The sequence below is a fragment of the Ambystoma mexicanum genome, chromosome 12, assembly GCF_040938575.1.
Source record: "Ambystoma mexicanum isolate Mex_15411 chromosome 12, UKY_AmexF1_1, whole genome shotgun sequence".
Classification (NCBI taxonomy): Eukaryota; Metazoa; Chordata; class Amphibia; order Caudata; family Ambystomatidae; genus Ambystoma; species Ambystoma mexicanum.
Window position 1 is genome coordinate 9,047,918 of NC_090936.1, and position 27,903 is coordinate 9,075,820.

General features: G+C 46.7%; 1 protein-coding gene across 2 annotated transcripts in view; it reads right to left on the bottom strand.

Moving 5' to 3' along the window:
- Window positions 1–377: 377 nt before the first annotated feature.
- The window catches only part of HGF (hepatocyte growth factor), a 179,762-nt gene continuing 152,236 nt past the window's right edge, over window positions 378–27,903 (bottom strand). For both annotated transcript variants that reach the window (XM_069627802.1, XM_069627801.1), the window contains exons 14-18: window positions 20,722–20,796; window positions 16,541–16,684; window positions 15,649–15,755; window positions 13,503–13,648; window positions 378–4,091 (exon numbers count right to left, since the gene is read on the bottom strand). In XM_069627802.1, coding sequence (XP_069483903.1) covers window positions 3,915–4,091; window positions 13,503–13,648; window positions 15,649–15,755; window positions 16,541–16,684; window positions 20,722–20,796 — 649 coding nt within the window. In that variant the 3' untranslated portion in view covers window positions 378–3,914. The remainder of the gene's footprint in view (window positions 4,092–13,502; window positions 13,649–15,648; window positions 15,756–16,540; window positions 16,685–20,721; window positions 20,797–27,903) is intronic.

A 27,903-nucleotide genomic window follows, 5' to 3' on the forward strand; every position in this document is an offset into this window, starting at 1 on the left:
GCAGCTGCCCCATTTGCCTCGGGTGGGAATGGCAATATGGGGTCATTGGGCTGGACATACAAGTTGGTAAGGACCACAGGCCCCTGTGAAAGGCTCTCAGACCTATTAACGTGACTGTAGTCCATGGCCACCCAATACAGTAGACATTTCCACTTAATTATTCCAGGACCAAAACTTTTAAAACATTCTGCACATTCTATAAACTCAGAACCCGGATTCCCCCTATGTTCATCCTTTTTAAACACAATTATCTCAGACTTGTTCATGCCCTGGAGTTGCATATCCCATCACGCAGTTTGTGAGCGCAAGACATTGACCCTACTTTGTGAATTGGAAAGTAATTGTTCCAGTTTTTGAAAAGTTGGGCGAAAATCGTGTTTTTAGGTAAAATATTTTATTGTATTACAAGTATAGACACAAATCCAAAATTACAGACATAACCTATTGATGACATCACTAGTTATATTTGATACAATTTGTATGTCCTGACAAAGGTGTTCTCCTTACGATACACGACCACTATTCAAACATTGGGAATGATGTCTCAGATATGTTCTTTTAGTTGTGTGCCCATGTTTTCAGCATAGCCCTGATGTACAAAGGAGCACAAGGGAACAATTGAGAGTCTGTTGAATAGGGAACACACCTGCCATTACATTCACCTGGTGCCATTGGAACCAACATTGACTATTCACAAGAATAAAGGAAAGACATTGTACATGCCCGTATTCTTCTTGGGTCTTGCAGTCGCCTCAGTCGCACTCCCTATACAAACTGAGCGACAACCTCAATAATAAAAATACTCCGGAAACAGCTCAAGCTCGGCAAGACGCTGGAATATATTGTGCTGGGTCCCCACCTGCCAGCACCGCTCCGGACACATTTGCAATACACTGAGAAAAATCACATAAGAACTATATGTACATCTTCTGCACAGCAGAAGGAGGCAAAGAGCGTTTCCAATGGCAATATGCATGCTTTTTGTAACTACAACTGCACGCCCACACAGGACACATTTGGAACATGAAGACAGAAAGGGCCATGCAAATATCATGAAGAACACACAGGTTCTACACGTGTGACTATGCTTAATGACTACTTCATGTTACATGGCGATTCTTTCACCGTTCTATACATCCAATATGGCTCGCGGACTACAACTGGACGTTTTCTTCACAAGTAGATCACAGAAGACTTGTTTGACCCGTGGTTCAATTGCTCTTGCTTGTGGATGGCGCAGTGTATGTTCAACCCCATGGCGGCAGCAAGAACATAAAATAATGAATAATCAATGCTAATCACTCCCATATCATGGACGAGCATCATCACAGAGCTATTCATACCAATAACTGAATAAACCATGTCTTCACTGCCAATTCCTAAATTGACTGGTTTAGGACGTTAAGGTTGTGATTACACAGTACGATTGTCTCGCCTGATATAAGAGTCATTGTGTTTGCCAGCTCTTAAGTACTGTTGGCAATCAATTGACATGCCTTTCTTTTTCCAAAGTATTGTAAAATATTTTATGAATTTTGGTAGCAGCCGTTATGTATGTGTCAAATACATTTCAAGACCAAGTCGGATTCCTGCTTGAAAACCTACCAGCACCGTCTAAACATGTCTATTAAATACACAGACTTTCCTTTTTTATTTACCTGCAGTGGGAACACATTTAACATGCACTTGTGCCTCTACATTAACAATTGTTGTGCCAAATCTTGAGTGTTGGCATATAACGTCACAGGATTGAATTATGTCATGTTCTGGAAATGTATTAAACCAATTTAGTAATGATGGAAACAAAACATGGCTCACTGCGAATCGCATAACCACACCTACCACAATACGCTTCGTAATTACATATGTGTCAGACATTCGCTGTAGCCTTGGAGGTACACGCGTGGTCCTTCCATGATAGAGGGCACCAAGGCCTTAATATTGGGAATAAACAGATATTTATAAATGCAGACACGAATGCCTGTATTTTTTCCCCTACAGTTTGGCAAAAGACTGGGGCATTTCGCCTTTTTACAACTTCCTCATGAATAAAACAGGAAAGACAGCAACATTTCAAACTAAACATTATAAAGACACAATGATAAATAGCAATTGCGGCTCCAGTCTTGTCAACAAGACGAACCTAGAAAGCAGCAAATAAACCGGTCACACCAATAACATGTGCACGCGCTTAACCATGTGATCACCCAGAAGCATTTCCTTTCAACAGCCTTTGAAATTTCAAGTATCTTCAGGAGCTATGTAGCAAATTTTACACGCACAATCGTTCCCAATTTAAGCGGTAGTTATTGTAATGCGATGTACAGCCTAATGTTATTCGACAAAAGTTTGCTAACTGTTGATAATCTGTAGAACAGAGTTTTTAAGAGTGATTAATAACATAAGTGAGATGATCAATGATTTGACTGCAGGTAAAGTGAACAGCGTTATTACACCATTCTTATATGTTTGTATGAAGTGTAATAAAACATGCATTTTAGATAACTACAGAATAAGGCTGGGACATGTGCAGTGTCTGCTTGAAAACATAACACCATTTTTGGTCAAAAAGCACAAAATAAAAATTAGGGAGTCAAGATTTGTGTCATGAAAACACTTACTCGAGGTGACAAAGGTGTTTATCGAGATTGAAACACTGTTTCAACAGCTTTTGACTTACTTGACTCTTAAAAACGTAACCAAAAATGAATGCCCTCAATCTAGCATTTTGGAGAATAGTTTAATTTTACAGTATGGAAAGGAATGTATCTGTAGAAACAAAATATATTTAGTGTACAGGAGCTAGATGCCAAAACCAAAAAATACCCTTTCAAAAAAGTATTTCTTGCGTCGGTAGTCATTGTTCTGGAAACAGTGTTTTTCTATTTTTAGCGTGAATTTGTATGATTCCCCAAGGCTGTGGTAGAAAAGAAAATTAAAATGAATATTTGTAGAGTGGGGAGGCGTTAGAAGGCATGCCTTCAAAATGAATTGCCCAAAAAGTGTAGCGATTTGATGAGCTAGAAATCACTGAGGGCCAGATATTCGAAGCGTGCACAAACTAGTTCACTCAGAAAAAATCAGTACTTCCACCACTGTATGCATTTCTCACTGAGCATTCTGCATGTACACAAATGAAAGCCATACACTTTTGTGTCCAAGGTGTTGGCGAAACCAGTGATGCGGCACTTCGTTCCAGTGACCAAATTTCAATTCAGACCCCAACATTGCCTCAGGCTTACTTTTACAAATCATTAAGGAGCGGTACTCTGAGTTCTATCATCCTTTCTGAGTGTAATTTTGAGTTTTGAGTACACCACATGGTGTGGCGCATTTCCAGAAATGAAATGCAGACACAGTCTTTTCTTCATATCTAAAGGTCCAGGAGATTAAAGAGTTCAGGAGTTCGCACAGTCCTTCAGTTTCCTGTAAATGTACTTGGTTTCCTTCTCCTTCTGGCAGCCTTTGTTTACGGATTCTGCTATGCTGTCAATTCCAGCGATACTGACCATGTTGCTGCAGACACAGACATGCAATCTGCCATTTCAGCAACCAGTGCCGACTCCAAAATGACATCTGTACCACCGACTTGTGCTCAGAGACGGTGACCAACTGAAGAATGGGTGTATTGAAATCTTAAGGGAAACCCATTGCATTATGTAGTCAAGTCCAAATGTAGTTATTGAATTCCCAAACTATGGACGTTTCTCCGGGGTGCTTGTATCCTTGTTGAAGACAATACGAGACTTTGTTGCGATGACATTTAAGATTTTGGCATTTTGCAAACACCCAGCCTTGCAGAGGAATGTTAGGAGTCCAATGTATTGGACTCCTTTGAGATTTCTATAGAAAAAATGTTAATTCCACGGTTTGGAATGTCCATTTATGTAGCAGTCCTTTCCTTTCATCTAGGACTATAAGTCTGGAACCTTAAATGTCAGGATGATTTTGTGGATCCACTTTGCGTAATAAGCCACTCTGACAAAAATCCCCGGTCGATTATGAATTGCGCAACCCCGCCCGGGTATGATCACACCTTGAACCAGCTTGGTTTTATTTTCTTCACAGACTAATGGGCCGCCATAATCCCTCTAAGAAGAAAAAAACAAAATAAGGATATTAGTTTCAGGGGTGCAGCAACCATGCATATATTGATCACAAGCACAGAACTTTGTTCAGAATAACCTCCAATATATTGTTTGCACGTGTTTTCATCACGCCCATTTTTGCTGCAGCTATTTTAACTGTGGTATTTACATCTTAGACATTTTGGGAGAATTGATTTTTTTTTTATTGTGGGTTCACCACCCCCAGCCCAAGTACCCATCTTACCCAGCACCTCACCCTGCCACCTAGCACCCGAAAATCCCCTAATCAAACATTTAAACCTCCCCTCCACCCTCCCAAAAAACACAGAATATCTCCAAATACAGCTGCGGCAAAAACACCACAGTGAAAATAGCCACCTTGAAAATAGCCACAAAAAATAGATCCGATTAAAACACTAACTGATTTATCACGGAGCACAACTAACTCAATAGGTCCATTATCATAAACATTTTTAATGGTGCATGGGAGTTGCTGGGGGGCTTTGGGGCTTGTAGCCCCGGGTCTTTTGGTTGTAGCCCCAGATGGAAGCTCAGAGGCTACAACAAAAAAGGCTAGCTAGCTAGCCCAGAGTCCCAACAGTCCTGACGTTAGCCTAGCCCCGGATCTTTTCCGGACCTAGCAACAGCTCTGGTATCTTGTGACGGAAGCTAGCTCAGCAAGTTAAGTGATTGATGCAGGCTTGAGTGCTCAACCGTCCACACACAAGTTTGAATTCTGGATTGGCTGACTCAGTCTTTCATCCTTACGAGAGTTATACAATAGATGCCATTAAATAGGGTTATAATGCGATCTCCCATTACCTGGGAGGAGGGGTGCAACCGATCAGATTGGCTGGCTATGGGCCAATTGCTGCTGGTAGTGCAACACAGTTCTGGGCGTGAAATTCACTGCACCTGCTTCTTTCAGTTACCTTCGTAAGCAATGCAGTGCCTTCCCCTTCCAGTGACTACATAGGTCTCCTGGCTACTTCTGACCCTCGCAACATGGGGTGGGAGTATACTTCTTTTACCCAAAACAGTACAGGTAAAAAGTGGGTCCTTATAGAGCGCTTCATGAAAAAATCCTCAATCTTCTAAGCGGTTGAAGAACAGTACTTAATATTGCACCATTTAAATGTTGCTTGATTTATGAAGCTTGGAAGGAGAATTCTCTAAGCTGGCCTTGCCACTCTCAAGATAGAGACCACAAGGCCACTCGTGAGCTATGCAACGTGACAGACATTTCCAGGAAGCAGGGGCGCGTTTCTCGGCCTGGTCTACTTCTGACAGACTGCATGTCTGGCAATGGAGGTCATACATGTGCGGCGTGCCTCCGGGACTAGCCTACTAGCATCGTGCCTATGCCTCCGGGACTGGCCTACTAGCATCGTGCCTATGCTTCCGGGACTAGCCTATTAACATCCGAGTTTTACACACAACACGCCAATTCCATCGATGAAACTCTGCGAGGACCTCGGAGACCACTTCAAAAACAAAATAACCTCCATCCAACACACCATACAAAACAGACCAAGCGATCACAGCTCAAACCCCACTGACACCGACGAGGAAAACGCAAACAAGCTACAAAACTTACCAGAAATATCAGTTGAGGCTTTCGCCAAACTAGTAAACCTAAGCAACAATTCAGGCTCAACTGAAGACCCTTGACATATACAAAACAATTCTCAAACAAGGAACCCCCATGGAACACCACAGGAACCTCCTCAACCTCTCAATCTCAACAGGTAAAGTACCACAGGCCTTCAAATCAGCCTACATCAAGCCACTTCTCAAAGACACAACAGGAAACATAGAGGACTTATCCAACTACAGACCCATCTCCAACATACCCTACATAGCCAAACTGCTAGAAACGTACGTCTACCAAATAACCCAAGAATTCATAGAAGAGCACTGCCTACTAGACAAGGCACAAGTTGGTTTCAGACCCATGAGAGGAACAGAATCAGCTCTGCTCTCAATATGGGACAACCTAAAAACTAATGCAGACTCGGACAACTTTACCGCCCTGATTCTCCTTGATCTGTCTGCAGCCTTCGACACTGTCAACCATGCCATCCTCATAAAGAGATTAGAAGGACTAGGGATAACAGACACTGCCCTACTATGGATCAAATCCTTCCTAACAAACAGAACAGAAGCAGTATGGATGAAACCATTTAAATCCAAACCCAGAGGCTACACGTGCAGAGTACCACAAGGTTCATCCTTCTCACTGTTGCTATTCAACATCTACATGTACCTATTAATCAAACTCATCAAAAAACACGGCCTCACATGCTACAACTACGCCGACGATACTCAAATATTCTTCAACATACAAGATACCCGAGAAGAAAACACCACACTAGAGAATTGCCTTCGCGACATTCAACTGGATGAACCTCAACCATCTCAAAATCAACCCAGGCAAAACAGAGATAATGATTGTCTCAAAAAAAGGAGGAGACATCAACTACATTCCCTGGCCAAGAGAGCTCGGGACCACACCAGAATCATCATCAACTGCAAAAAAACCTAGGGGTCCTGATGGATAACAACTTCACTCTACCAAGTTTACTTGTGGCTCTAATCAAGAAATGTTTCTTCCTCCTGCCAGCAGCAAAAAGGATCCTACCGTTCCTGTTGTTCGCCAACAAAACACTTACCATCATCGCTCTGATCATGTCCAGAGTAGACTATGGCAATAGCCTATACCTAGGCATGCCCAAACGACTTCTAAAAAAACTGCAACGCATACTAAATGCAGCAGCCAGACTCCTCCTCAAGCTACCCCAAAGAGAACACAACACCTGCGCTAAAAATACTACACTGCCTACCACTAAAAGAGCGAATAAAGTTCAAGTCCATGTGCATCACACACAGAGCGATACACAAACAGGGCGCAGAATTCCTAAGCGACAAACTACGCCTACATCAACCGACAAGAACACTAAGATCAAGCACCGACATACGCCTGGAACCAAAACCCTACAACAGAAAAAAACTCAGAGGATCCTCTTTTTCTCACTAGGCTCCCAAAACCTGGAACGACCTACCTAAGAATATACGGAACACAACAAACCACCTAGCATTCAGCAAACTCCTCAAATCATGGCTCTTCATAGCGTAACCACAACGGAGACGCACTAGAATGCGCAGACATTATAACAACGGTGAAAATCACTCCGACCTCGGACACTCTCAAACTGGACAAACACTCGAACCAAAGAACCAACCACCCGACAGAGCTTAAGACATCATGGAAAATAGCCACTAAAGGAGGCTCCAGAGACTGATCACATACGTACACCCAGAAGAAAGCCCCAAGTGACTCACCCACTCGTACATACTGGACGGACCATACCCAGACCGGCAAACACATTTAAAATTGTGATCATGGCCTCGCTTGGATGGAATTGTGTGGGTTGGCCTGCGTCGCATCTGGATGGGACCTTGAATGTTAGCATGCCCGCACCTGGGTGAAGTCTGAGTGTTGACATGCCCGCACCTACACTGAACGTGAAGACTAGCACAGGCCACACTTAGAATTGTGGGCAATTGGCCTGCATCGCATCTAGATGGGATTAATTGAAGGACAGCATGCCCGCACCTGGATGAAACTTGAATGCTAGCAGGTGCCACACTTAGAATTGTGAACACCAGCCTGAGTAGCATCCAAATTATGTATGAATGCTAGAATGCCCACACCTGGACAGTTTTCTAGACACCAGCCTGCGCCGCACCTAGAAGGGTCTGTGAATGTTGGCATGCCCACATGCAAAGGCCAACAGTGCCACACTTAGAAGAAACTGTGAATGGTAGCATGCTAAAAGTCTTGTAACCCACTAACCAATATAAACTCAAAGTCTGCATACCTATCTCACTCAAAAAACTCGCACAACCATCTTTCGCACAACAAGCCGCACACACTTCACAACACTGCAACAACACAAGCCGGAGCAACAGCACACGTGGACTGACACCGATCCAATACCCGCACCAAAGCTCAGCACCAGGTGTACACCGAGTTGAAGCTGCCAACAGAACAACACTCCTCTCACTATCCTACTCCCTCTTCACCATACTAACCAAGCCCCCCCTTTTATCACTTACAGATCCGCCAGAGCGCCCGGGGACCAATTCCGTTGGTGACGGTACGTGGTACAAATACCTTAAATGTTAAATGTTTAACATCTGCTCTACTACCTGCTCAATATGCTGATGTACCTCACTGCTCTTTGTTTCCTTGAGGAACCCACTTGCTCAAGATCTTATATTTGCATTGCACTGCAGCCCCCACCACCGCCTTCCCATTACTAAGACCTCCAGGTATATTTTACTACCTCACCCGTGCCACACGGCTTATAAAATGTCTGGAGTACCCCAGTACTCCCTTTCTCAAGCCACCCTCACTCCCTATGCCTATACCTAGTCCCAATTCTCTGCTCATCTCCTAAAACTTAGCATGGTTGGTTGGGTGGGGTGCGGGTTTGGAAAGAAAGTGCTATAGCCAGATACTATGTTCTCATCGAAACTCTAGACTCAGGTCCACATTTCTACATACACCCGCCAAATGCGCAACTTGCTCCTAACAACGGACGTATCCCTACCTTATATTCCCAATCCACCACCAGACATAAAAAATACCTTTAAAGAAATGCAGAACAAGGGCGCTCTTATTAATGCCAGGTCCCTCCTGGCCCATGCACTTGACATCGCAGATCTCATTTCTACCCATGACCTCAACTTCATCGCCATCACCGAGACATGGCTTCATGCTGCATTCGGCCCACTCCTCTCCCTCGCTCTACCTAGTGGATATTCTATTATCAGAATCGATCTTAACACAAGCCAGACCAAAGGCGCTGGTGTCACCTTCATACACAAAGACATTGTCAACATCAGAATTACCTCTAACGTACAAATCCCTTCATCGGAGTTATTATCTGTCAAATTTGCCATCTCTCCTAACAAATCTGCTACTTGACACCTTGTATACAGACCTCCAGGCCTTCTCAACACCTTTACTGAGGATCTTGCATCCATCCTATTAGAGAAAACCAAGACAAACTCCCAAATCATTTTACTAGGCGAGCTTAACCTTGGACTCCTTGACCCTAATGACCAGCTTGCATTGGAAATCACCAGCACTCTCTCCAACTTAGGCTTTACACACCGCGTATGCAAAGCTCAGTTAATGCTACAGTTAAGGTCGGGCCTTTATTGAGAATAGAACAGAACACTCCCTGTGCGTGGTCCGACCACCACATTATCACCTTCACCATCCCAGCCGATAACTTGCATAATAAACAGGACATTGCGCCTGCCATATCCACAAGAAACAAAAAGGACATCACAGAGGACAAACTTCTTCCCATCATTCTGCCCATGCTCAACAAAATTGCACGATCATGTTCAGACCCCACCGCCGTTGTGGATGTACACAACTGCACCATTCTCAAGGCCGTTAATATCATAGCCCCCACTAAACTCTGGAAACCTATACAGCGAGCACACCTCAACTCCTGGTTTACCCCACAACTGAGAGTGTTACTCAAAGAAAAATGTATGCCTGAAACCCGTTGGAAAAGTCTCCCCTGCCCCTCCAACAAAGACAACCTTATAGTTGCTACTCTCAATTATAAGAAAGCTATCCTCCTAGCTAAAAAAGAGTCTTACAACACACACATAACACTAGCCGAATCTAATACAAAGGAGCTTTTCAAAATCCTGAAGGAATTAAAATTGCCTTCTTCCCCACCCGGCACTTGTAGCAAAGACAGCGCATGGTGTTCCAACATCCAAAAACCTCTCTTAAACAAGATAGCTATGCTCCAGTTGAAAATCAATTATTAAAAAAAAAAAAACTGCCTACAAAACGCTGCACAACCTAATCCTGCAACCATCCCTCTGGTTCCTGCACCATTCAACTTCTCACCACTTACCATTTTAGAAGTTCAAAGTATCATCCGCAAACTTAAACCCTCCAATTGTCAGGGTGATACATGTCCTGCCCCCATCATTAAGGAAGCTGCTCACGAACTAGCCCCCTTTATCACTGCCATTATTAATGCCTCCTTCAATACGGGTACTGTCCCTGACAACCTCAAGGACGCCTGGGTCACTCCCCTCTTAAAGAGACCAACACTGGACGCAAGCATACCAACCAACTACAGGCCCATCACCACTGTCCCTTTCATACTCAAGGTCCTCGATCATGCGGCTTATCTGCAGATACAGGACTACCTGGAATCAAACAATCTTATTGGCCTAAGACAATCTGGCTTCCGCCCTAGGCACAGAACTGAGACTGCGCTTATCGACCTTAAGACAAAAATTGAGGACTTTAAAGATAACGGCAAATTAACCCTGCTACTTCTTCTTGATTTATCAGCAGCATTTGACCTTATCCTCTGTAAACACCTCGTAACTGCTGTTCCGGAATTATCTGATCCAAGTGGTAGCTGTGTCAGAGAAATGAGCAACAGATCCATGAGGGTCTTCTCCCACTCCACCGCTGCCAAACCCTCACCAGTCCTCTGTGGGGACCCCAAGGATCTTGTGTCTCTCCCATACTCTATAATATGTTCACCAAGCCTCTATTTGACATACTTGACTATCTGGGTGTCACATACACCAACTATGCTGATGACACCCAGATACTCATTCTAATTACGGGTGACCACCCTATAGACACTAAGGCGTGAAGGAGGTTTATCAAGTCATACAGGCTTGGATGGCCCAACTAGAGCTCTGTCTTATTGGTGACAAGACAGAGCTCCTCATCCTCGACTCACAAAAATCGAATTAACAATCTGGACCCGGCCTTCAAAACCTTTAACATCGATGTGTAGAGGAGGTCCCAAGCTCGACCCGCAGTCAAATCACCCATTTTGAAGTGCCAGGAACTTTCACGCCAAAGTATGTGACGTATGATGAGCAAATAAACCAGCAGAGAGCTGCAGTGCGGCTCTGACCAGTACCTATCAGATTGACAGCACCTATTGAAGTACCTGTACTTGAGAAACCCTGGACAGTAAGGTACCCATTGAGAAAACCATATCGACAAGTAAGACAAACTAACGATTGTGACAAAACAATGCCTGAAGAAGCCAAGAAGGTCCTAAAGGAAGATGAACAGTGATGTCACAAGAACCCAGACTGACTCACATCTAGAAGATATGACGATCTGCGAATGACGAAAAGAGACGAAACACCATGGATAAGGGGCATCATGAATCTAAAGTGAAATAACAATGTCAAAGGTATGAAGCTTATGCCATAAGCGTGATGAAGATATGCAGCCAATTTACATGTGTACATATGCTTGGAACCGCAAGAAAGCTAAGAAAACCATGCGGCTTGCTATGCTTAGTAGTAAAATAGATTGCAGCAAGTGCTACCTATATAAAATGCTCCTTTTTGAGATAGACATGTACAAGTATACTTCCACTGTGCACAAGAGCAGAATAAACCAAACGTTACTAAAAGGCTACAGGAGAGGAGCCGCTCAACACGAGAATCGAAAGCTAAAAGACAAGAAACGAAACTCAGACGCTTGCAACCTGTACCAAGAAGGCAAGGTTGCATCGGCTGACATAGACGAACCATAGATACGATTTGTAAAGCAAAGAGCGGAGTATCCTGTTCAAAGAAGTCAAGATAAGCAGCTGAAGGCAGGTGGTGGACAGAAAGCTAAATCAAATACACGAATTACAGGGAAAAGGAGATGACTTCACGGTGTCTGAATCACGTGACGTGCCAACTAAGAAGAGTTGGGGCCTTCACACCTACGCGCGGACTTGTGCCATGCACAGATATCTGAACTCTTCCCGACAGAGATACAGTCTCAAGGTCAAACCAACAAGAAATAATTGACACGTGGCCAGTGGGGAGGTGATTGATGATGGCAATGGTTGGGGGAAGGCTGGAAGAGCGGGCAAGCACCTTGCACATGGCTGACCATTCTGCACGCTGCTAAGCCAGTGGAAAAGTACAAAGAGGCTTGGTGCCAACTCAATCACAATGGACCAAGAAATCTAGGATCCTCTAGTTTGTAGAACCAATGGGATGTCATACTTTTAGTGACATCCACAATAGCTATTCTGAAGGAAAGGCTTAGATGCCCCACCTGACACTGATAACCCAATCCTGTCACCCCGTTACCATATAGAGATAAAGTACCTATAGTAAAGTTACCTTCCTATAACCAATAGATTTGCATGCAACATTTTAAGCGTTACACGTCAGTGATGATGAGTTTTTAGTATAAAAGATGTGTTTTCTATGAAGTTCGTTGGAGTTTAAGCGAGAAGGAAGATCAAGCAACAGCTGATGTTCATGAACTCCCCGTTTTTTGTACTTGTCATTACACGTTCTCCCTTTGGCAAACCATTGAGTTGTCATTATTGATTCGATGCTAGAGTACTAATCTGCATCCCCATCCATCTCACGAGTGCTGCTACCTCATCTTAAAGTGCTATTGGGCAACCCCCAGCTTTATGGGCCGGCTGAGGTCCTAGTGCACAGATGGGAACACTATCCAGGTCTCTAATAATACCAGAACCGTCGGAATCTCCCTTTAATTCCACACTTACGCTTAACAGGCAAACTAACGCTGTCATTGCAGACCCTGCATACACCTGCAAACTGATTTCAGACTGCCGCCTTTTCCTTACCACCCCTAATTGCATTAGTCTTGCCAGGACATTGTTTGATTATGTCTAAACTAGATTATTGTAATGCATTATAGCTAGGGACTAGTCGATGCAATTTAAACAGACTCCAGATTACTCAAAACAATGCCATTGGGGCTGCCCTCAACTTTCCTAGATCTTCACACACCTCGGACACTAGGCGAAGCCTTCTCTGGTTCTCGGTCCCCCAAAGAATATCACTTAAAACACTTGCCCTCACACATAAATGTGTACACAATCAGGCCCCTACCTATTTGGCTAACTGATTTGTTCATCATTCCTCAACACGTCCACTGAGATCTGCCCAAACCTTTGCCTCAATGTACCAAGATATAAACTTCAAAAAGTGGGTGGAGTGAGCTTCCATGTCCTTGCTGCTAAATTATGGAACTCATTGGCTAACCCCATTAGAATCAAGCATTATTTCCACTCTTTAAAGCACAAAGCCAAGACATGGCTGATGTACCGAGGTGTCTGAAGCCGTCATACACAATTTTACAAGAAGAGTCAATGTACAGTTACTGTGCCTTGCTGCTCATCTGTAACTGTAACATAAGATCTGTGTTCATGCGGTTTGTAAATACGTGTAACTGACTATATGTAACTGTAACATAAGATATGCGCCCAGATGCCTGTGGGTCAGGCGGACTGTACAAATAAAACAAATACAAATACATGACTGCAGACTAGGCAACAAGCGTGTTGGATTTACCTCACAGGGCCCAGTGTTGGCGTGCACGCTTCTTGCACAGATTTCAGACTCGTTCACTGTGATCTTGCCCTTCAGCTCCTCATTGCACCGCTCCTTGGCCACGATCTGCAGGTTGGCCTCGTGCAGCAGCCCATCGTAGTTGTTTGCTGAAAGAGTGCGAGGGAGTAACAGAAGTGAAATAACAGGTGTTTAACGGCTCATTCTGTGCACGTGTGGACTAGAGCCACAGGCAGAAATATCACATTTGCGATAGGAGTGTGTTTATGATAGTGAAGTTTGCATACTCGCAGGGCCTCCCAATTTGACAGGGCCTCATTCCTCTTGGTACGGCCATCCCCGGTCCAACTTGGTCCCTTTCTCTCCACCTCCTCTCTCTACCTGTGGCATTCCCCAGGGCTCTATCCTCTCACTCTGGTTTTTTAACCTCTACTTGGCCCCTTTGTCATCCGCAAAACACTGAAAGTTAGAGGAGAAGGTAGAGGTCAGGTGGGCCAATCCGCTCTCTTTCTAGCTCCCTTCAGCCTCCCCTCCTCTCTCGCTCATTCCCGACTATCTATCCGTGATTCAGGATTGGTGTGCCTCCAGCGATCTCTGCCTTAATGCCAGTAAGACAGATCATTCTCATTGGGACCCCTCCCTCTTTCACTCTGCCCTCCCATCTGGGGCCCTGTTCCTTTGCCTTCCTGCGAGACAAAAAACCTTGATGTCATCTTTGACTAGACTCATTCTTTCTCTTCTCACATCTCAGAAATCACCAGGAAGTCCCACTGCCAGCTGCACCTCCTCAAAGGGACTCTTCCCTTTCTCACTTTCCCTCAGAAGCTCACAGTCTCTAGAGCCCTGTTTCTGTCTGTGCCGGACTACTGCAACATCCTCTTTCTCAAACTGCCTTCTCTACTCTCCGCCCTCTGCAACTAATCCAGAACAGGACTACAAGACTTATCCTTGGCCTCAAGCCCAGAGGCCGTATTTCTCCCACCCTGAAATCTCTCCACTGGCTCCCGGTAGCTGAAAGGATCAAGTTCAAGCCCCTTTGCATTGTCCACAAGGCTTTCTGGGGGCGGGGACCGCACTACATAAAACTCTTCCAAAATACCTTCGTCCTAGCTGAGCAAAGGTCTCTACCTTCAACTTTCTGAGGGTCAGACGTTTCTCCAGACAGAGAGTGGGGGTACATCTCTATCCTCTGCAGGTGCCTCCCTCTGGAATGGCCTCCCTGCCCCTCTCAGACTTGAGCTGTACCACCTGAAGTTCCGCAAGCAGCTCAAAACGTTCCTCGTCTCCTCTGTTTTCTCTCTCTCCCTCCCCTGCTGACCTACCTGACCTACTTGTCTACTGCACCGACTGGTTGCTTGGCTACCCTCAGAGTCTCACTGGGAACCTGGCTCTTGCCTGATCGGTCACCCCTGCACTGCCTCTGGGCCTACCATGCACTTAGTGGCTGCAAATGTAACCCTACAGTCCCTTGTTCTCCTTGCACTACCCAGAGTTGCACTGCCCGGCTGCACTTACTCAGAGCATCGCTGCCGTGCTTTCCCCTGCCATCTCCCTTGCACTTCCCCCACCTCCCTTTCCCCTTGTCCTTCTCGTTCTTGCACTTGCACGATCTGAATGACACAGGGCCTAGTAAGATCGTTTGTCTTGTCCTCCCTCTGTCTTCCCTCCCTTGTCTTGTGACGCCTAGAAACACTTGTGTACAGGCGCGTTATAACATGATTAGTCATTTATAATTCCATGTGGCAAACGTGCACTGTGCACAGCCAACACACAATGAGGGCGAGGGAAAGTCAATAAGGCAGGTCAGTGTAGAAATGAGCAACTCATTTGCGGGACTAGCGATGTGTCTGACAACTAGAGCAGCCACCCAGCAGCCAGGGACCGCAGGCTTGTAGCAGGAGATCCACGCCTTCTCATTGGCCAACAGCCCCCACCTGGTTGCTCCTCGGTGATAGAGTCAGAGCTTACTGTAAAATCCGGCACTTTGATTAACGTGGTTTTATAGCACATCAATCCAGATTTTTACAAGCTCCAATCACTCAAAGCTACCTTAAATGTCTTTTTTTTTTCTTGGGGGGGAATTTATCTCATGGAAGCCAGCTTTCAAGCACTTTGCATTCTAGAGGGATGACTAATCAAGGTCCCTTACTTCCGGTGTGGCCCCAGCCGTAGATTGTGCACGCGGTGTTCTCTGGAATGATGCAGCCGTAGTATGGTAGCTTGATATAGTTGACAAAGTTACTCAGCACTGCAGGTCTGTGAAGGAAAGCAAACAACATGAGTGCACGTGGAAATACGCCAATTCGCTGCCTGACGCAAACTGTGCAATATTTCCTCAATTTGTTTTTACAAAGTCATAAGAGGAAAGCATCCAAAGAAGTTCCCAAATTGATCTAGGCAAATGCGGGGGAGCAGCTCAAGTGGCGCGGGCCTGGGGGAGCAGCTCAAGTGGCGCGGGCCTGGGGGAGCCGCTCAAGTGGCGTGGGCATGCTGAGAGAGCAGGGTAACCTGGTCAAGATGACTCAGCACTTCATCATCCCTGGAGCGATAAAAGGAGTACCATGAATGGGTGATAATCAATATCACCATTATTACAGCACTTATACACTGGAATAATATGTTCTGAAAAACTGCATAAACCACCAAATTACTATTTTTGAAATTAAAAAAAATCAAATTCGTTCCAATGAGAGAAATTGGGCATATAGGTCTGTTGACCCTTTGCGGTCTTGCCTGGGGAGGCAGCTGTCCATCACTCGTGTCACCCTTGGAGGCAGAAGCATGTGTAGGGTTGTTATTGCCACTTCAGGATGGATCGCCCCCATACGTGGAATCGGACTAATCGACAAGTAGATATTGTCCCCTGGTCCGGCAGGTAGGTATTGGACCAGGGTTGCAGACCCGAGGAGCAGGTACCAGCCCGCACAGTGCAACACTTGAATCACGTCCACACCCAAGAGCGGAGACAAAGCAATGACAAACCACAAGACTAGAGACAATCCCACATACTGGGAACACGTTGCGTACGCAAGAGAACCCACCGTGCCAGTTTCAGTAACACCAAGTGTGAGCCCTTGGGTCCAAACACCAGCTGCGAGATGTTCAGGACTTGCTTGTACTTCTCTTCTCGGCCATAGATGTTGTGCACCCCAAGCCACGCTTCATAGTCCTTCAGGTCAACACCCCTGTGTAAGACAAACCCATTATCATCTTCGGTGTGCAAACATCTCTTACAGCAAGAAACCTAACACATCATAGCGTTATTCCAGAAGCCACAAGATTGCGTATCACAAAACCAGGGGATTCAATCCCATTAAAAGAAGAACAACCTTGAAACTTGCAAGTGATCTAAAAAGGCCATCGGGGTGTCATAAGCAGGCCTTCCTTTAGAGAGTATAAGCCTAGTCAATCAGTACTGTTTCCTTTGTGTGAAATATTAGACACATGTAAAATTATCCCTGCCAGAGAATATGGTTTTAAGTGAAAGTCATTGTATCATAATTCATACAGTCTAATAGCTTCAAATTCCAATTCTGTATATCCCGGGATTGCTACCACGTGCCTGAGACTTCAGGGAGCTTCAACTCATTCCAAGGGTGGAGGTCTGTGCTTGCATGCCGTCACAGGTGCTCCCCACAGAATGGTTGGTCCTTGAACACTGCCCCCAGACATTCAGTGGAAACTACCCGTTGCCTTGGAGAGTCAGAGACAAAGACAGATCCAGAAATCCAAGCTCCAAAAATGAAGAAAACTCTCCAATAAGAAAAGGGTTGGATTCAGAGCCAAAAGCACTGGGTGCGAAACGAGCAAAGGAACAGTGGCTTCTGAAAGCCGAGGCATTGGCTAGGACATGGATCTCGCGAGACGAGCAAGGGAGCGTGGCTTGAGAAAGGAGAGGCATTGGCTAGGACGTGGATCTCGCGAGATGAGCAAGGGAGCGTGGCTTGAGAAAGGAGATGCATTGGCTAGGACGTGGATCTCGCCAGACGAGCAAGGGAGCGTGGCTTGAGAAAGGAGAGGCATTGGCTAGGACGTGGATCTTGCAAGACGAGCAAGGGAGCGTGGCTTGAGAAAGGAGAGGCATTGGCTAGGACGTGGATCTCCCGAGACGAGCGAGGGTGCGTGGCTTGAGAAAGGAGAGGCATTGGCTAGGACGTGGATCTCGCGAGATGAGCAAGGGTGCGTGGCTTGAGAAAGGAGAGGCATTGGCTAGGACGTGGATCTCGCGAGACGAGCAAGGGAGCGTGGCTTGAGAAAGGAAAGGCATTGGCTAGGACGTGGATCTTGCGAGACGAGCAAGGGAGCGTGGCTTGAGAAAGGAGAGGCATTGGCTAGGACGTGGATCTCGCGAGACGAGCAAGGGAGCGTGGCTTGAGAAAGGAGAGGCATTGGCTAGGACGTGGATCTCGCGAGATGAGCAAGTGAGCGTGGCTTGAGAAAGGAGAGGCATTGGCTAGGACGTGGATCTCGCGAGACGAGCAAGGGAGCGTGGCTTGAGAAAGGAGAGGCATTGGCTAGGACGTGGATCTTGCGAGACGAGCAAGGGAGCGTGGCTTGAGAAAGGAGAGGCATTGGCTAGGACGTGGATCTCGCGAGATGAGCAAGGGAGCGTGGCTTGAGAAAGGAGAGGCATTGGCTAGGACGTGGATCTCGCGAGATGAGCAAGGGAGCGTGGCTTGAGAAAGGAGAGGCATTGGCTAGGACGTGGATCTCGCGAGACGAGCAAGGGAGCGTGGCTTGAGAAAGGAGAGGCATTGGCTAGGACGTGGATGTCGGTGTTCATGCTTGAGAGACTATTCCCGAAAATGATGCTGATGGACATATCTTAATCAAACAACTCCCTTCTTTTTGTCCTACTTTATGAGGTGGGGTGCCCAGATACTTTCTGCTTTTCTACTTCCATCCTCCCCCTGTGCCAAATTGCAGAACACCTTTCCCTACACTCACCTGTGTCTTTTTTTGTTTGTTTAATAGGAACCAATTTGCATTTTCAGAAGAGAAGCTTCTTCCAATGCTGTTCTTTAACACATAACCAGGAAGACGCACCCTGCTGGTTCAGAGCGGCACAATCTGTGGGACTTATTGGCAGGCACGATTGAAAGGCTTTTCTTTGCAGAGCAGGATATGGGCGTATTGCCCCCTTTGGATAGGAGCACCAACCAGCACAAATTTACTCGATCAACGAACCATAGGAGACATCTGTGTATATGGGACGGGTGACGGTAAGCTAAGTGCACGAGTCTACAGAGAACTCTCCACAGAGAAGCCTAGTCTGAGCGCAAGGCAAGGTATAACATCGTTTGAAGGGAAGAAACGGCAGACTGCTTGAACGTAGGGCACTCGCCTCTTCGAAGAGACAGAAGACCTAATCAAGGCACAGTTGTGAATATTGGCCAGCGTCATTTATAGAAGGGATAATGATTATCGGCTGATGTCGGAGCTAGATTGACATGCAGTGATGTTCGCACGCCACACCTAGAAAAACGTGGCAATTCATCACATCTCTCATAGACAACGAGGCCAATAACCGATCCACTAACAATTTCACCCCGCTGCGTACACCTCTCAAACCCTAACCAGACGCAACCACAACCCTGTACCACAACAAACCACACAAACTTCACTACACCACAACAACAAAACAAACCTCACAGACTCGCACAACAGCATACAACATCTAAAGACCGGAAAACACCCTAAACCCAGCGAATAATGTTAACCGTGTTGAGGCTGCCAACAGCACATCACTGCTCCCTTGCACTTTTCACGCTTAGTCCCACTAACTCACCCCCTTCCCGTTTTAGGGCAGCCAGAGTGCCAGGGGACCACTCCGGAAGTGATAATGTTAAAGGATATTTGTACCGCGCACTAACAAGGAGAAGAGACTGAGCTCCAGTATGTTGAGATCCGCAGCCAAACCTATGGAGATGGACTTCAGGGACAGATGGTTGTAATCTACGGATCATCCTGCCCTTGGGCGGCAGATAATAAGATTATAGTATCCCCGCCGAGAGGTTGCACGCTCGGATCCATGAATGTGTACTGTTTTGCGCAATAGTGGCCAGGCGGTGCACTGCCTGCAGGCCGTCCCTTGCAAAGCCACATTTTCCTTGTTCGTCCTCATTTTCTGAGTTCCGCCCCCTACCATCTGCCAACCATGGCCACGCTCTGCGTGGTGTCTCGTGCAAAGGACTTAGCCTCTCGCAGTCACATGGTGAGCCTGCGCAGAGTCTCTGCAAAGTAACAAAAAGTACTGTGCAGTCAATTCCATGAATTGACCAACGGGAGTGTGCACGTGGTTTTGCGCGCACAGTCCCTATTTTCTATGCAGATTATTCCATGAATCGCGGGCCAAAATGCATATATCCCCCAAAACATGTGGGTCCAATGGTAGTGCAATGCAACTCACAATGAAAGCGTTAACTGGAATCCCGTGAAGGAAGCACAGCTCTCAAACTGGGCTCGGAAAGTGAAAGCAATGTAGGGTGAACATTTGGGAGGGAGATATTAGTCAATATTCTTATCTAAAAATGTCTGTGCATTGTTGAATAAGCAAGTCAGGGAACATTAACACTGTACATGCCTGGAATTCTAAACTTAAACCAGTTCATCATGTGACTTTTTGAGTAATTTACCCAATGTGCAAACCTAGAAGGCCCACGTCCATGCAATTTGAACCATTTGCCTCTGAAAAGGAACTAATAGGTGCGAAAATCAGGCAAACCCCACTTGCATGCCTTCATTTTCAGCAACTCAGTGCAAATGGAGTCAATTCCCTCTGACATGTATGCATGGCGGGTGGCATTTACAATGCAGACCCGTGGAATCAGTTGGCTACACAGAGTCCCATGGCACTTCAAGTTGCTTCCAGTTAGCTAGGACTTGGGGAGTATATCCAAGATGGGCGGGAACAAAACTGCTTTCAGTTGGGTTTTCTCTAGAAGTTGCGAATTATAGCAACGTCTAATATGTGGTATTACAAAAGGGTGGTGAAGTATGCTATAAGGCGCTCAAACTGCAGTCACAGCACTGTGCACAACGCCTGTGTAGTCCGGAAACTAGACTGAAGTACAACAACAACACACTGTACACTTTGTTAACCAACGCATCGTTGAGATGTTCAAAAGAAATTGAATTTCAGCAAGCCTCTTTAATTGAATAAATTAATAAATATTGTTGACGAGGAGCAAAACGTAGACAAAAAAATGAAGCACTACTTTACCCTGAAAGGAAACACTGACTTGCTGTCAGCACCCAGTTCTCCTTCACCAAAGAGCCTCCACACTTGTGCTCGTGCCTGCAAGAGAGGATTGATTACTACTGAGAGCGGGCTCGCGTCCACAGGCACCGTTGCTAAGGGACAGCAGCAACACATTCCCCATTTGAACCATGCATTTCAGTGTCAAGATGATGAGACAACACGTTAAAGCCATCAGAATCATTCCAATTATTCTAGATAGACTTTCGAAGGCAAATTAAAATCGTATCTACATGGGCCAGCGCCAAGAATTTGGTATTGTACTAATAATGCTGAAGTTCTCCCCAAAGCATACAGGTGTACAATTTGTTTTGGACACATTAAAAACCCAGATCACACTGACGGATTCCACCATCCGCACATTGGGTGGGCGCTGGCCTGGGCTTTTTTAAACATTTTTAATTAAATTGAATGATGTTAGGTCAACCTCTGGAAAATGCGTGGGCCTAACCCACACACATTTTCCTGTGCTCACCGCACAGCATACGCTTAGACCTGTGGACTCTGGGTGGACACAGCCTACAGGCGCATTCCCCCCCACCCATCATATTTAGTTGGGATCTGACAGGTGGGATACACAATGGATCTCCAGAAAGGGGGGGTGGCAAACCTTCCCTCTGCCATGGCTAGCCTAAAGAACTAGGCTGCATGGATCCACCATGTCCTTTTGTTTAGCCCTGTAACTGGTGGCAGCATTCACATACTATTCAGAGAGTCTCTGCAGCCAGGCCCCGTGTGGGCCTGTATGAATGAAAAACAAAGTAGACCAACAAAGGAGACTGGAAACAGCAAGCTTCCCATGTGGGAAGTGCCAGAGAGCCTCTAACCCTAAACCAGGGACAAGGCAGCTGCCTTAACACTCTCTTCAGCTTTGGGCCAATGCCATCAAACACGACGCACTCCTCGTAGCTCCTTCACTGGGCTTGTATCAACAAGCATCAATTAACATCCACCTTAAAGGACATTTTCAAGCCTTTCAAGCTCCTCGGGCTGCAACCGACTGCACCACTGACTGTTAAACCAAAGTAGCTAAAGCCATCTGAGGCACCTCAACCAGTGCATCAGAACCGCCGACCAGCACACATATGTTATGTTAGTGCGCGGTACAAATGTCCTTTAACATTGTCACCTCCGGAGTGGTCCCCTGGCGCTCTGGTGGCTCTGAAAGAGGAGGGGAGGGTGATTAGTGGGAGGAGGCAGGACAAGTGCAAGAGAGCAGTGATGTGCTGTTGGCGGCCTCAGCCCGGTGGGTCCGTTGGCTGGGCCTGGGGTGTTTCCAGCCGGTAGTAGTCGTGTACTGTTGTGCAAGACTATGTGTGTTTTTGTTTTGTTGTTGCAATGTAGTGCGGTTTGTTGTGCTGTAGGTTTTGGTTGTGTTTGGTTTGGTGTTTGAGAGGTGTATGCAGCTCGCTCACCCAACTGCCTTCCACCTGATACTCGCAGCGGTGTCCGGTCTTGAACTCTGTTGCAAAAGCTGCAAAGCTGCAAAGCACCCTGAAACAGACTCTGCACAGTCGATCACCGAGAACCTCTACAGCACAAGGTACATTGGAGAAGGACTAGTGGGACAAAACCACAAAGGCCGCTAGTGAAATTTTACGACCCATTGCTCCATTTGTGTTGAAACCAAGTATCTTTGCACTATTGCGATTAATTACTTTACCGACTTCCCTCCTGCCTGCATTCCTTTACAGGGTGGGTTGTATTTCGTAGTGTGTAGAACTGTCTATTATTATGACAACAAAGTCGATTTTTTTTATGCAACCCTGACTAAACATTCCCATTTATAATTGGGTAATAATGATATTTTGACTGTGTGCCAACTAACCAACAATACACGACCTTGCAGAGATAAGCCTACCGTTCCATCCACGTTACCAAAATTGGACAAAGAGGTTGGAAACACAAGTAAATTATAATCTGTTTGGATCTCTTCTGGTGTGATAGAGGTGGGGGCCTGATTGATGGTTTAGAAACCAGTATTCATCCCTAGAACACTGGTGCCCCGGAAGCTGATTCGTCTAAATTGGAGTGGGGCAGGGGGTACAACAATCGGGCTGGCTGAACATGTTGTGCTCGTATCAAGTGCAAAGCCAACATGTTGACTGCATTTACTGGGCACAGCATTTTAATTTTAGGTGATAAGATCAAAGACAAATTACAACATAACTGTCCTTAAATGGGAGGCATTGCATTTCTACAGGTGTTAGGGGGTAAATACAACATGAGTGTTCTTAAATGGGGGGATTTGTATAACGATATTATATTTACATTGGAGAAAGCGCAACACTCTGTACAGAGAACATGCACACATGCAATTGTCACTGAACTGTATACTTGATACTCATTTATCAACCTTAGCAGGATGAAAGGCTGAGTTGGCCTTGCCAGGATTTTAACCTGTGGCGTGCAGATCACACTTGGAACCTGCTGAGCTATTTCACTGGCTAGCTAGCAAGGACATGTTTTCCTCCTGTGACATGGATTTGATTTTTTTCCTGCCATTAAGGCAAAGGCAACAGGAGTATCTTCTTATGTGGGGATACTGGCATATATTGGGAGAGCCGACATGCACATGTATTCCTATAGTAGAATTGCATTGCCCATAATGTCAGAAAACACGAGTATGTTCTTACGTGGCAATACTAGCATATGGACATGTGTTGGCAAACTTAATATGAACCTTTTTTTGCCCTGGCAGAGAACTGTCATACAGTGGGGCCTTGTAAGAATGCCTTGGAAAATGCTCCTGGTGCATTGTGGAAAACTGCGGGTTTTCTAATTTATCACAGAAGGTGCACTGTAAACATGATCGTGGGGCGCACTCCCTGGAACTCCTTTGATTGGTTTGCGCTCCCTCGCTATGCTCGGTCAGTCCTGAGCATTTGGGGGGGGGGGGCAGAGGATGAACCCCACTGCATTAGTTGCACGCCCCACTTGTTACACAATCCTGGCTATGCCTCTGGTATTTTGGGGTGAAAGATGGATCTACTGGGCCAAAAGAAGGGGCTAATATCTACCCAGCCTTCTGGGCACTGGCGGGGGTGGGGTCTATAGGTTTAATGGCACCCCTCACTGCCAGCTTTATAAAACTGCCATCCAGCCCCCTGAAAATGTTGAGTCAGCCTCTGGGTGTAGGATGTCACGTGGTAGATAAGATGCCCACGCCCCAGCATGGGGCGAGTCCGTGGTGAGGGACTACGACTTGGCATGTGTCTCTTATTCCGGGGCTCCATCCTTGCTGTGGTGGGAGCCACTACACTACTCCATATTTCCATTCATTTGGGGGCAGAGTGGGATTACTGCACCCGCCGCCCCCCAAGCCATACACCCACCCACCAACCAACACCACCACACAAAAGCTGTGCCAAGTTATTGCACATGCAGCCTGAATGCACACATGGCAGCTGGCGTCTACACCATTTGCACTAAATAGTGCAAATTGTGTTGCACTTTATTGTTGCACATTAAAGTGTTAAGATGATCATCAGTGCTTTGTACAGCTTCCTTGTGCACTTTGGGGTGCACTTTAGGGTGACTAGACGTCCCGGTTTTCCCGGGACAATCCGGGGAAATCACCCTCTGTCCCGGGGTGCACCCCCTCCGGGGTTTGCAGGGATGGGTGGCCAAGGTTATTAGAATTGTAATTTTTTTGTCACAACACTGTCAGAATTTTGATGTTGGAGGATTGGCTCAAAGCCCCAACCTTTTCAGGTACAAGTCACAAGGCTTACAGACTGCGCCACAGAGACTGGGTTGGAATGAGAGTACAGCAAGCCATGTTAGAACAATTAGAGCAAACGCCTGTTTTGTCTGTGAATCTTGCCATGTTAATGCAAAACTGCACAAATGAGATCCTCGTCCTACAGAGTTTATAGAAAGGAGAAGTGCTGGAAATATGATTAGGTTGTGGAGGCGTGTTGGGGGAGGGGCGGCAATTAGTGGACTGCGATGGGGTAGTCCCTCTTTTATGTTGTTGGTCTTCTCGGTTTTTCTTTTTGGAAATCTGGTCACCCCAGTGCACTTCAGCTATGGATTAGTGTAGACACAGCCAAAGCCACGTCATCTACTCCAAGTCTCCCCACTCCTTCCTTATATGCGGTTGAAAGCAAACAGGAAATGATTTATAGTGGCCAATAGTGCAATTAGCGCAGCACTGGCTTTAATCCTGCGAGCTATCTGCGCCCATCTCTCCTATTAAAGGCCGCCCCAATGGGCCAAGGCGAGGTATTTATGATGTCTGAACTCGTCCACAGCACCCCCACCCCTCCCTTCCTTTAGAACACAAGGAAGCGATCCATCAAGAGGCTCTCCCAGGGGGAGGGGTCACCGGGTCACGGGGGCGGGGGGGGGCAAGAATAACAATGTGCGCTGCAAGGAACAGCGTGAAAAAATCAGCGCTTCGTCCAGCAGGGCATCTGGCCACTAATGGGGCAGCAGGGGGTGCGGGGGCAGGGGGGCTATTAGTGCACGTTGACAGGCTGCCGACATGAGCCCGGCAGCCGACCCTGCTCCACGTGCACTCTGCATAGCTGCGCTTCCGGGATGGCATCGCAGAGCTCAGGGGATGCGAGTTCCATAGAAAGCCCGGCTGCATGCACGCCTCCGACAGTAGTCCTTATACACTGCAAGTGCACAGCAAGGGCCCCAGAGACCAGTGATATACACAGCCAGTGCACAGCGATCCCATTGCACGCTCGAAGGGCCCCAGAGACCAGTGACATACACAGCCAGTGCACAGCGATCCCATTGCACGCTCGAAGGGCCCCAGAGACCAGTGACATACACAGCCAGTGCACAGCGATCCCATTGCACGCTCGAAGGGCCCCAGAGACCAGTGACATACACAGCCAGTGCACAGCGATCCCATTGCACGCTCGAATGCCCCAGAGACCAGTGACATACACAGCCAGTGCACAGCGATCCCATTGCACGCTCGAAGGGCCCCAGAGACCAGTGACATACACAGCCAGTGCACAGGGGACCCGTTGGATTCTGTCCAGGTCAGTCCTTGACACTGGACATGGGTGTTTTCTCCTCAGGACACAGGTCCTTACTTCCCAGCAAGGGAAAAACGGCCCTGCATGCTTGGAAGGTTCATCAGCTGTGGCCCATTCAATGCGTACATAATAGCACCTTTTCTTAAGGCGCTTAGAAGTGGAAGAAATTCACCATGAAACACTACATAAAACGTGGCGATAAAAAGTGTCCCTTATGTGAGGCGTTATACAAGCAAAGTGCTCGTACGTAAGCAGCGTGGAATTCACATCAACAATATTCCAGTGGCAGGGCCACACATCCAATTTTTTCTGTCACAAAACTTGTATTATCGATTACCTCTGCGTACAGCGGGTACATCCACTCAAAGATGGCAGCCAGCTGGCCAAACAGGAGGCTTACGGTCCCTGCAGCTGATGAAGGCTACCACATTTACACACAAAAGGTGTGAGGAATCAACTTCCAGTGCACCAGTGGTCCAGGGATAAATATCGGTTTCTAAACCATCAATCAGCCCCACGCCTCTAGTACACCAGAAGGGATCTGAACAGATTGGAACACAAGTAAATTATAAACCTTCTTGTGCAATTTTGGTAACGTGGACAGAACGGCAGGCTTATCACTAGAAGGTTGTGGATCGTTGGTTAATTGTAACACAGTGAAAAATACAATTATTACCCAAGGATAAAAGGGACGGTCCAGTCAAGATTATTGTGATAATAAAGCAGATATTTTCATACAGACAGTTCTAGCAACACTACAAATACAACCCACCCTGTAAAGGAATGTAGAGGGGCAACGGTTTTAAGAACGAAGAGGAATGCACTCTGCCAACTTCCCTCCTGTCAGTATCCAAATGAATGAATCGCAATAGTTCAAGGATACTTGGTTTCTGAACAAAGGGAGCAATGGTTCAAAAAAATGTCACTGGGTGCGTTCAAAGGACCAGAGAGACGGAACCACAATATTCCTTGTGCTTGTAGAAATTCTTGGTGCTTAACAGTGTAGTCGGTTTTGGGGCTCTGCATAACTTCTGATTTCAAGACAGGAGACAGCTGTGGGTATCAGGTGGGAGGTAAGTCAGAACGAAGCTGGGCAAACGGCTGTAGGCTGGCCTACACAGCGGCTCGGGATCCGGAATAATTGTATCAGTGCTGGTCGGCAGTTCTGAATCACTGGTCGAGGTGTCAGAGACAGCTTTAGCAACTGCGGCATAGTGGCCTATCCAAGGTGCATGACCGGAGCCTTTGTTGCTCTACAGCTAAGCCTGCTGGCTTATTACAGCCCACTGCTGAAAATCTGCCGCGTTATCCCTTCGGCCCCGACATTGCGTCATTCTGCTCCATCATTGCTGGCCCTCACATGGACGCCACACAGAAGGCCTCTAGTGGAGCCGGTCACTGTCCTTTGGCTGGATACTAACATCAGCCCGTGCTTTCGCCGTTGCCTGCCATGAGGCACCCTGGCCCAAACACACGCTGTGTGCACCCTGCACTTTACCGGCCCAGAAGCCACTGCATCTGTCCACGCGACGAGTTCCCGCCTCACCCAAGTGCTGCTGTCTCCCGCGCAGCACAGAGTAAGACTGCCACTCTACCAGTTACACCAACAGCATATTCTACTGTCCTCAAGCCTTCTTCGTACATGAGTCTGCACTGTACGTGCTGAAAGACTACTGCGCAACTGCTCGTGGGTCACAATTGACTGCCCAGCCGCTCCCCTGAGTGCTTTCCATAGTTGCCTGCACATGCCTTGATAACCAATTGTGCGCGAACCCGCGACATTCCAGGCATTACCATTCTCTGCTGCAAGCTCCCGCTTATCTCGCCATGTTGCATCGCATCCGTACGTTGGGCGAATGTTCCACAAATTCGATGTATTTGCAGCTGCAATCCTGCCCTAATATTCGCCGAATATGGTCACCCATTGCTCTGCTTTGCGGTCTGCCTTTGTCTTGCACTCCCGTGCTAACGCCATACCGCTACCAGACTTCTTTTTACATTAGTCACTTGCCATCCCCTTCTGGCTGGCTATATCACTGCCTGCTGCCCTACTGACTTGATGCGCCGCCAATACCAACCAATATGTACTCCCCCCGCCCCCCTGTCCTCCACTGCACCTAGAGCTTTATGCGTTTGCGATTGCCTC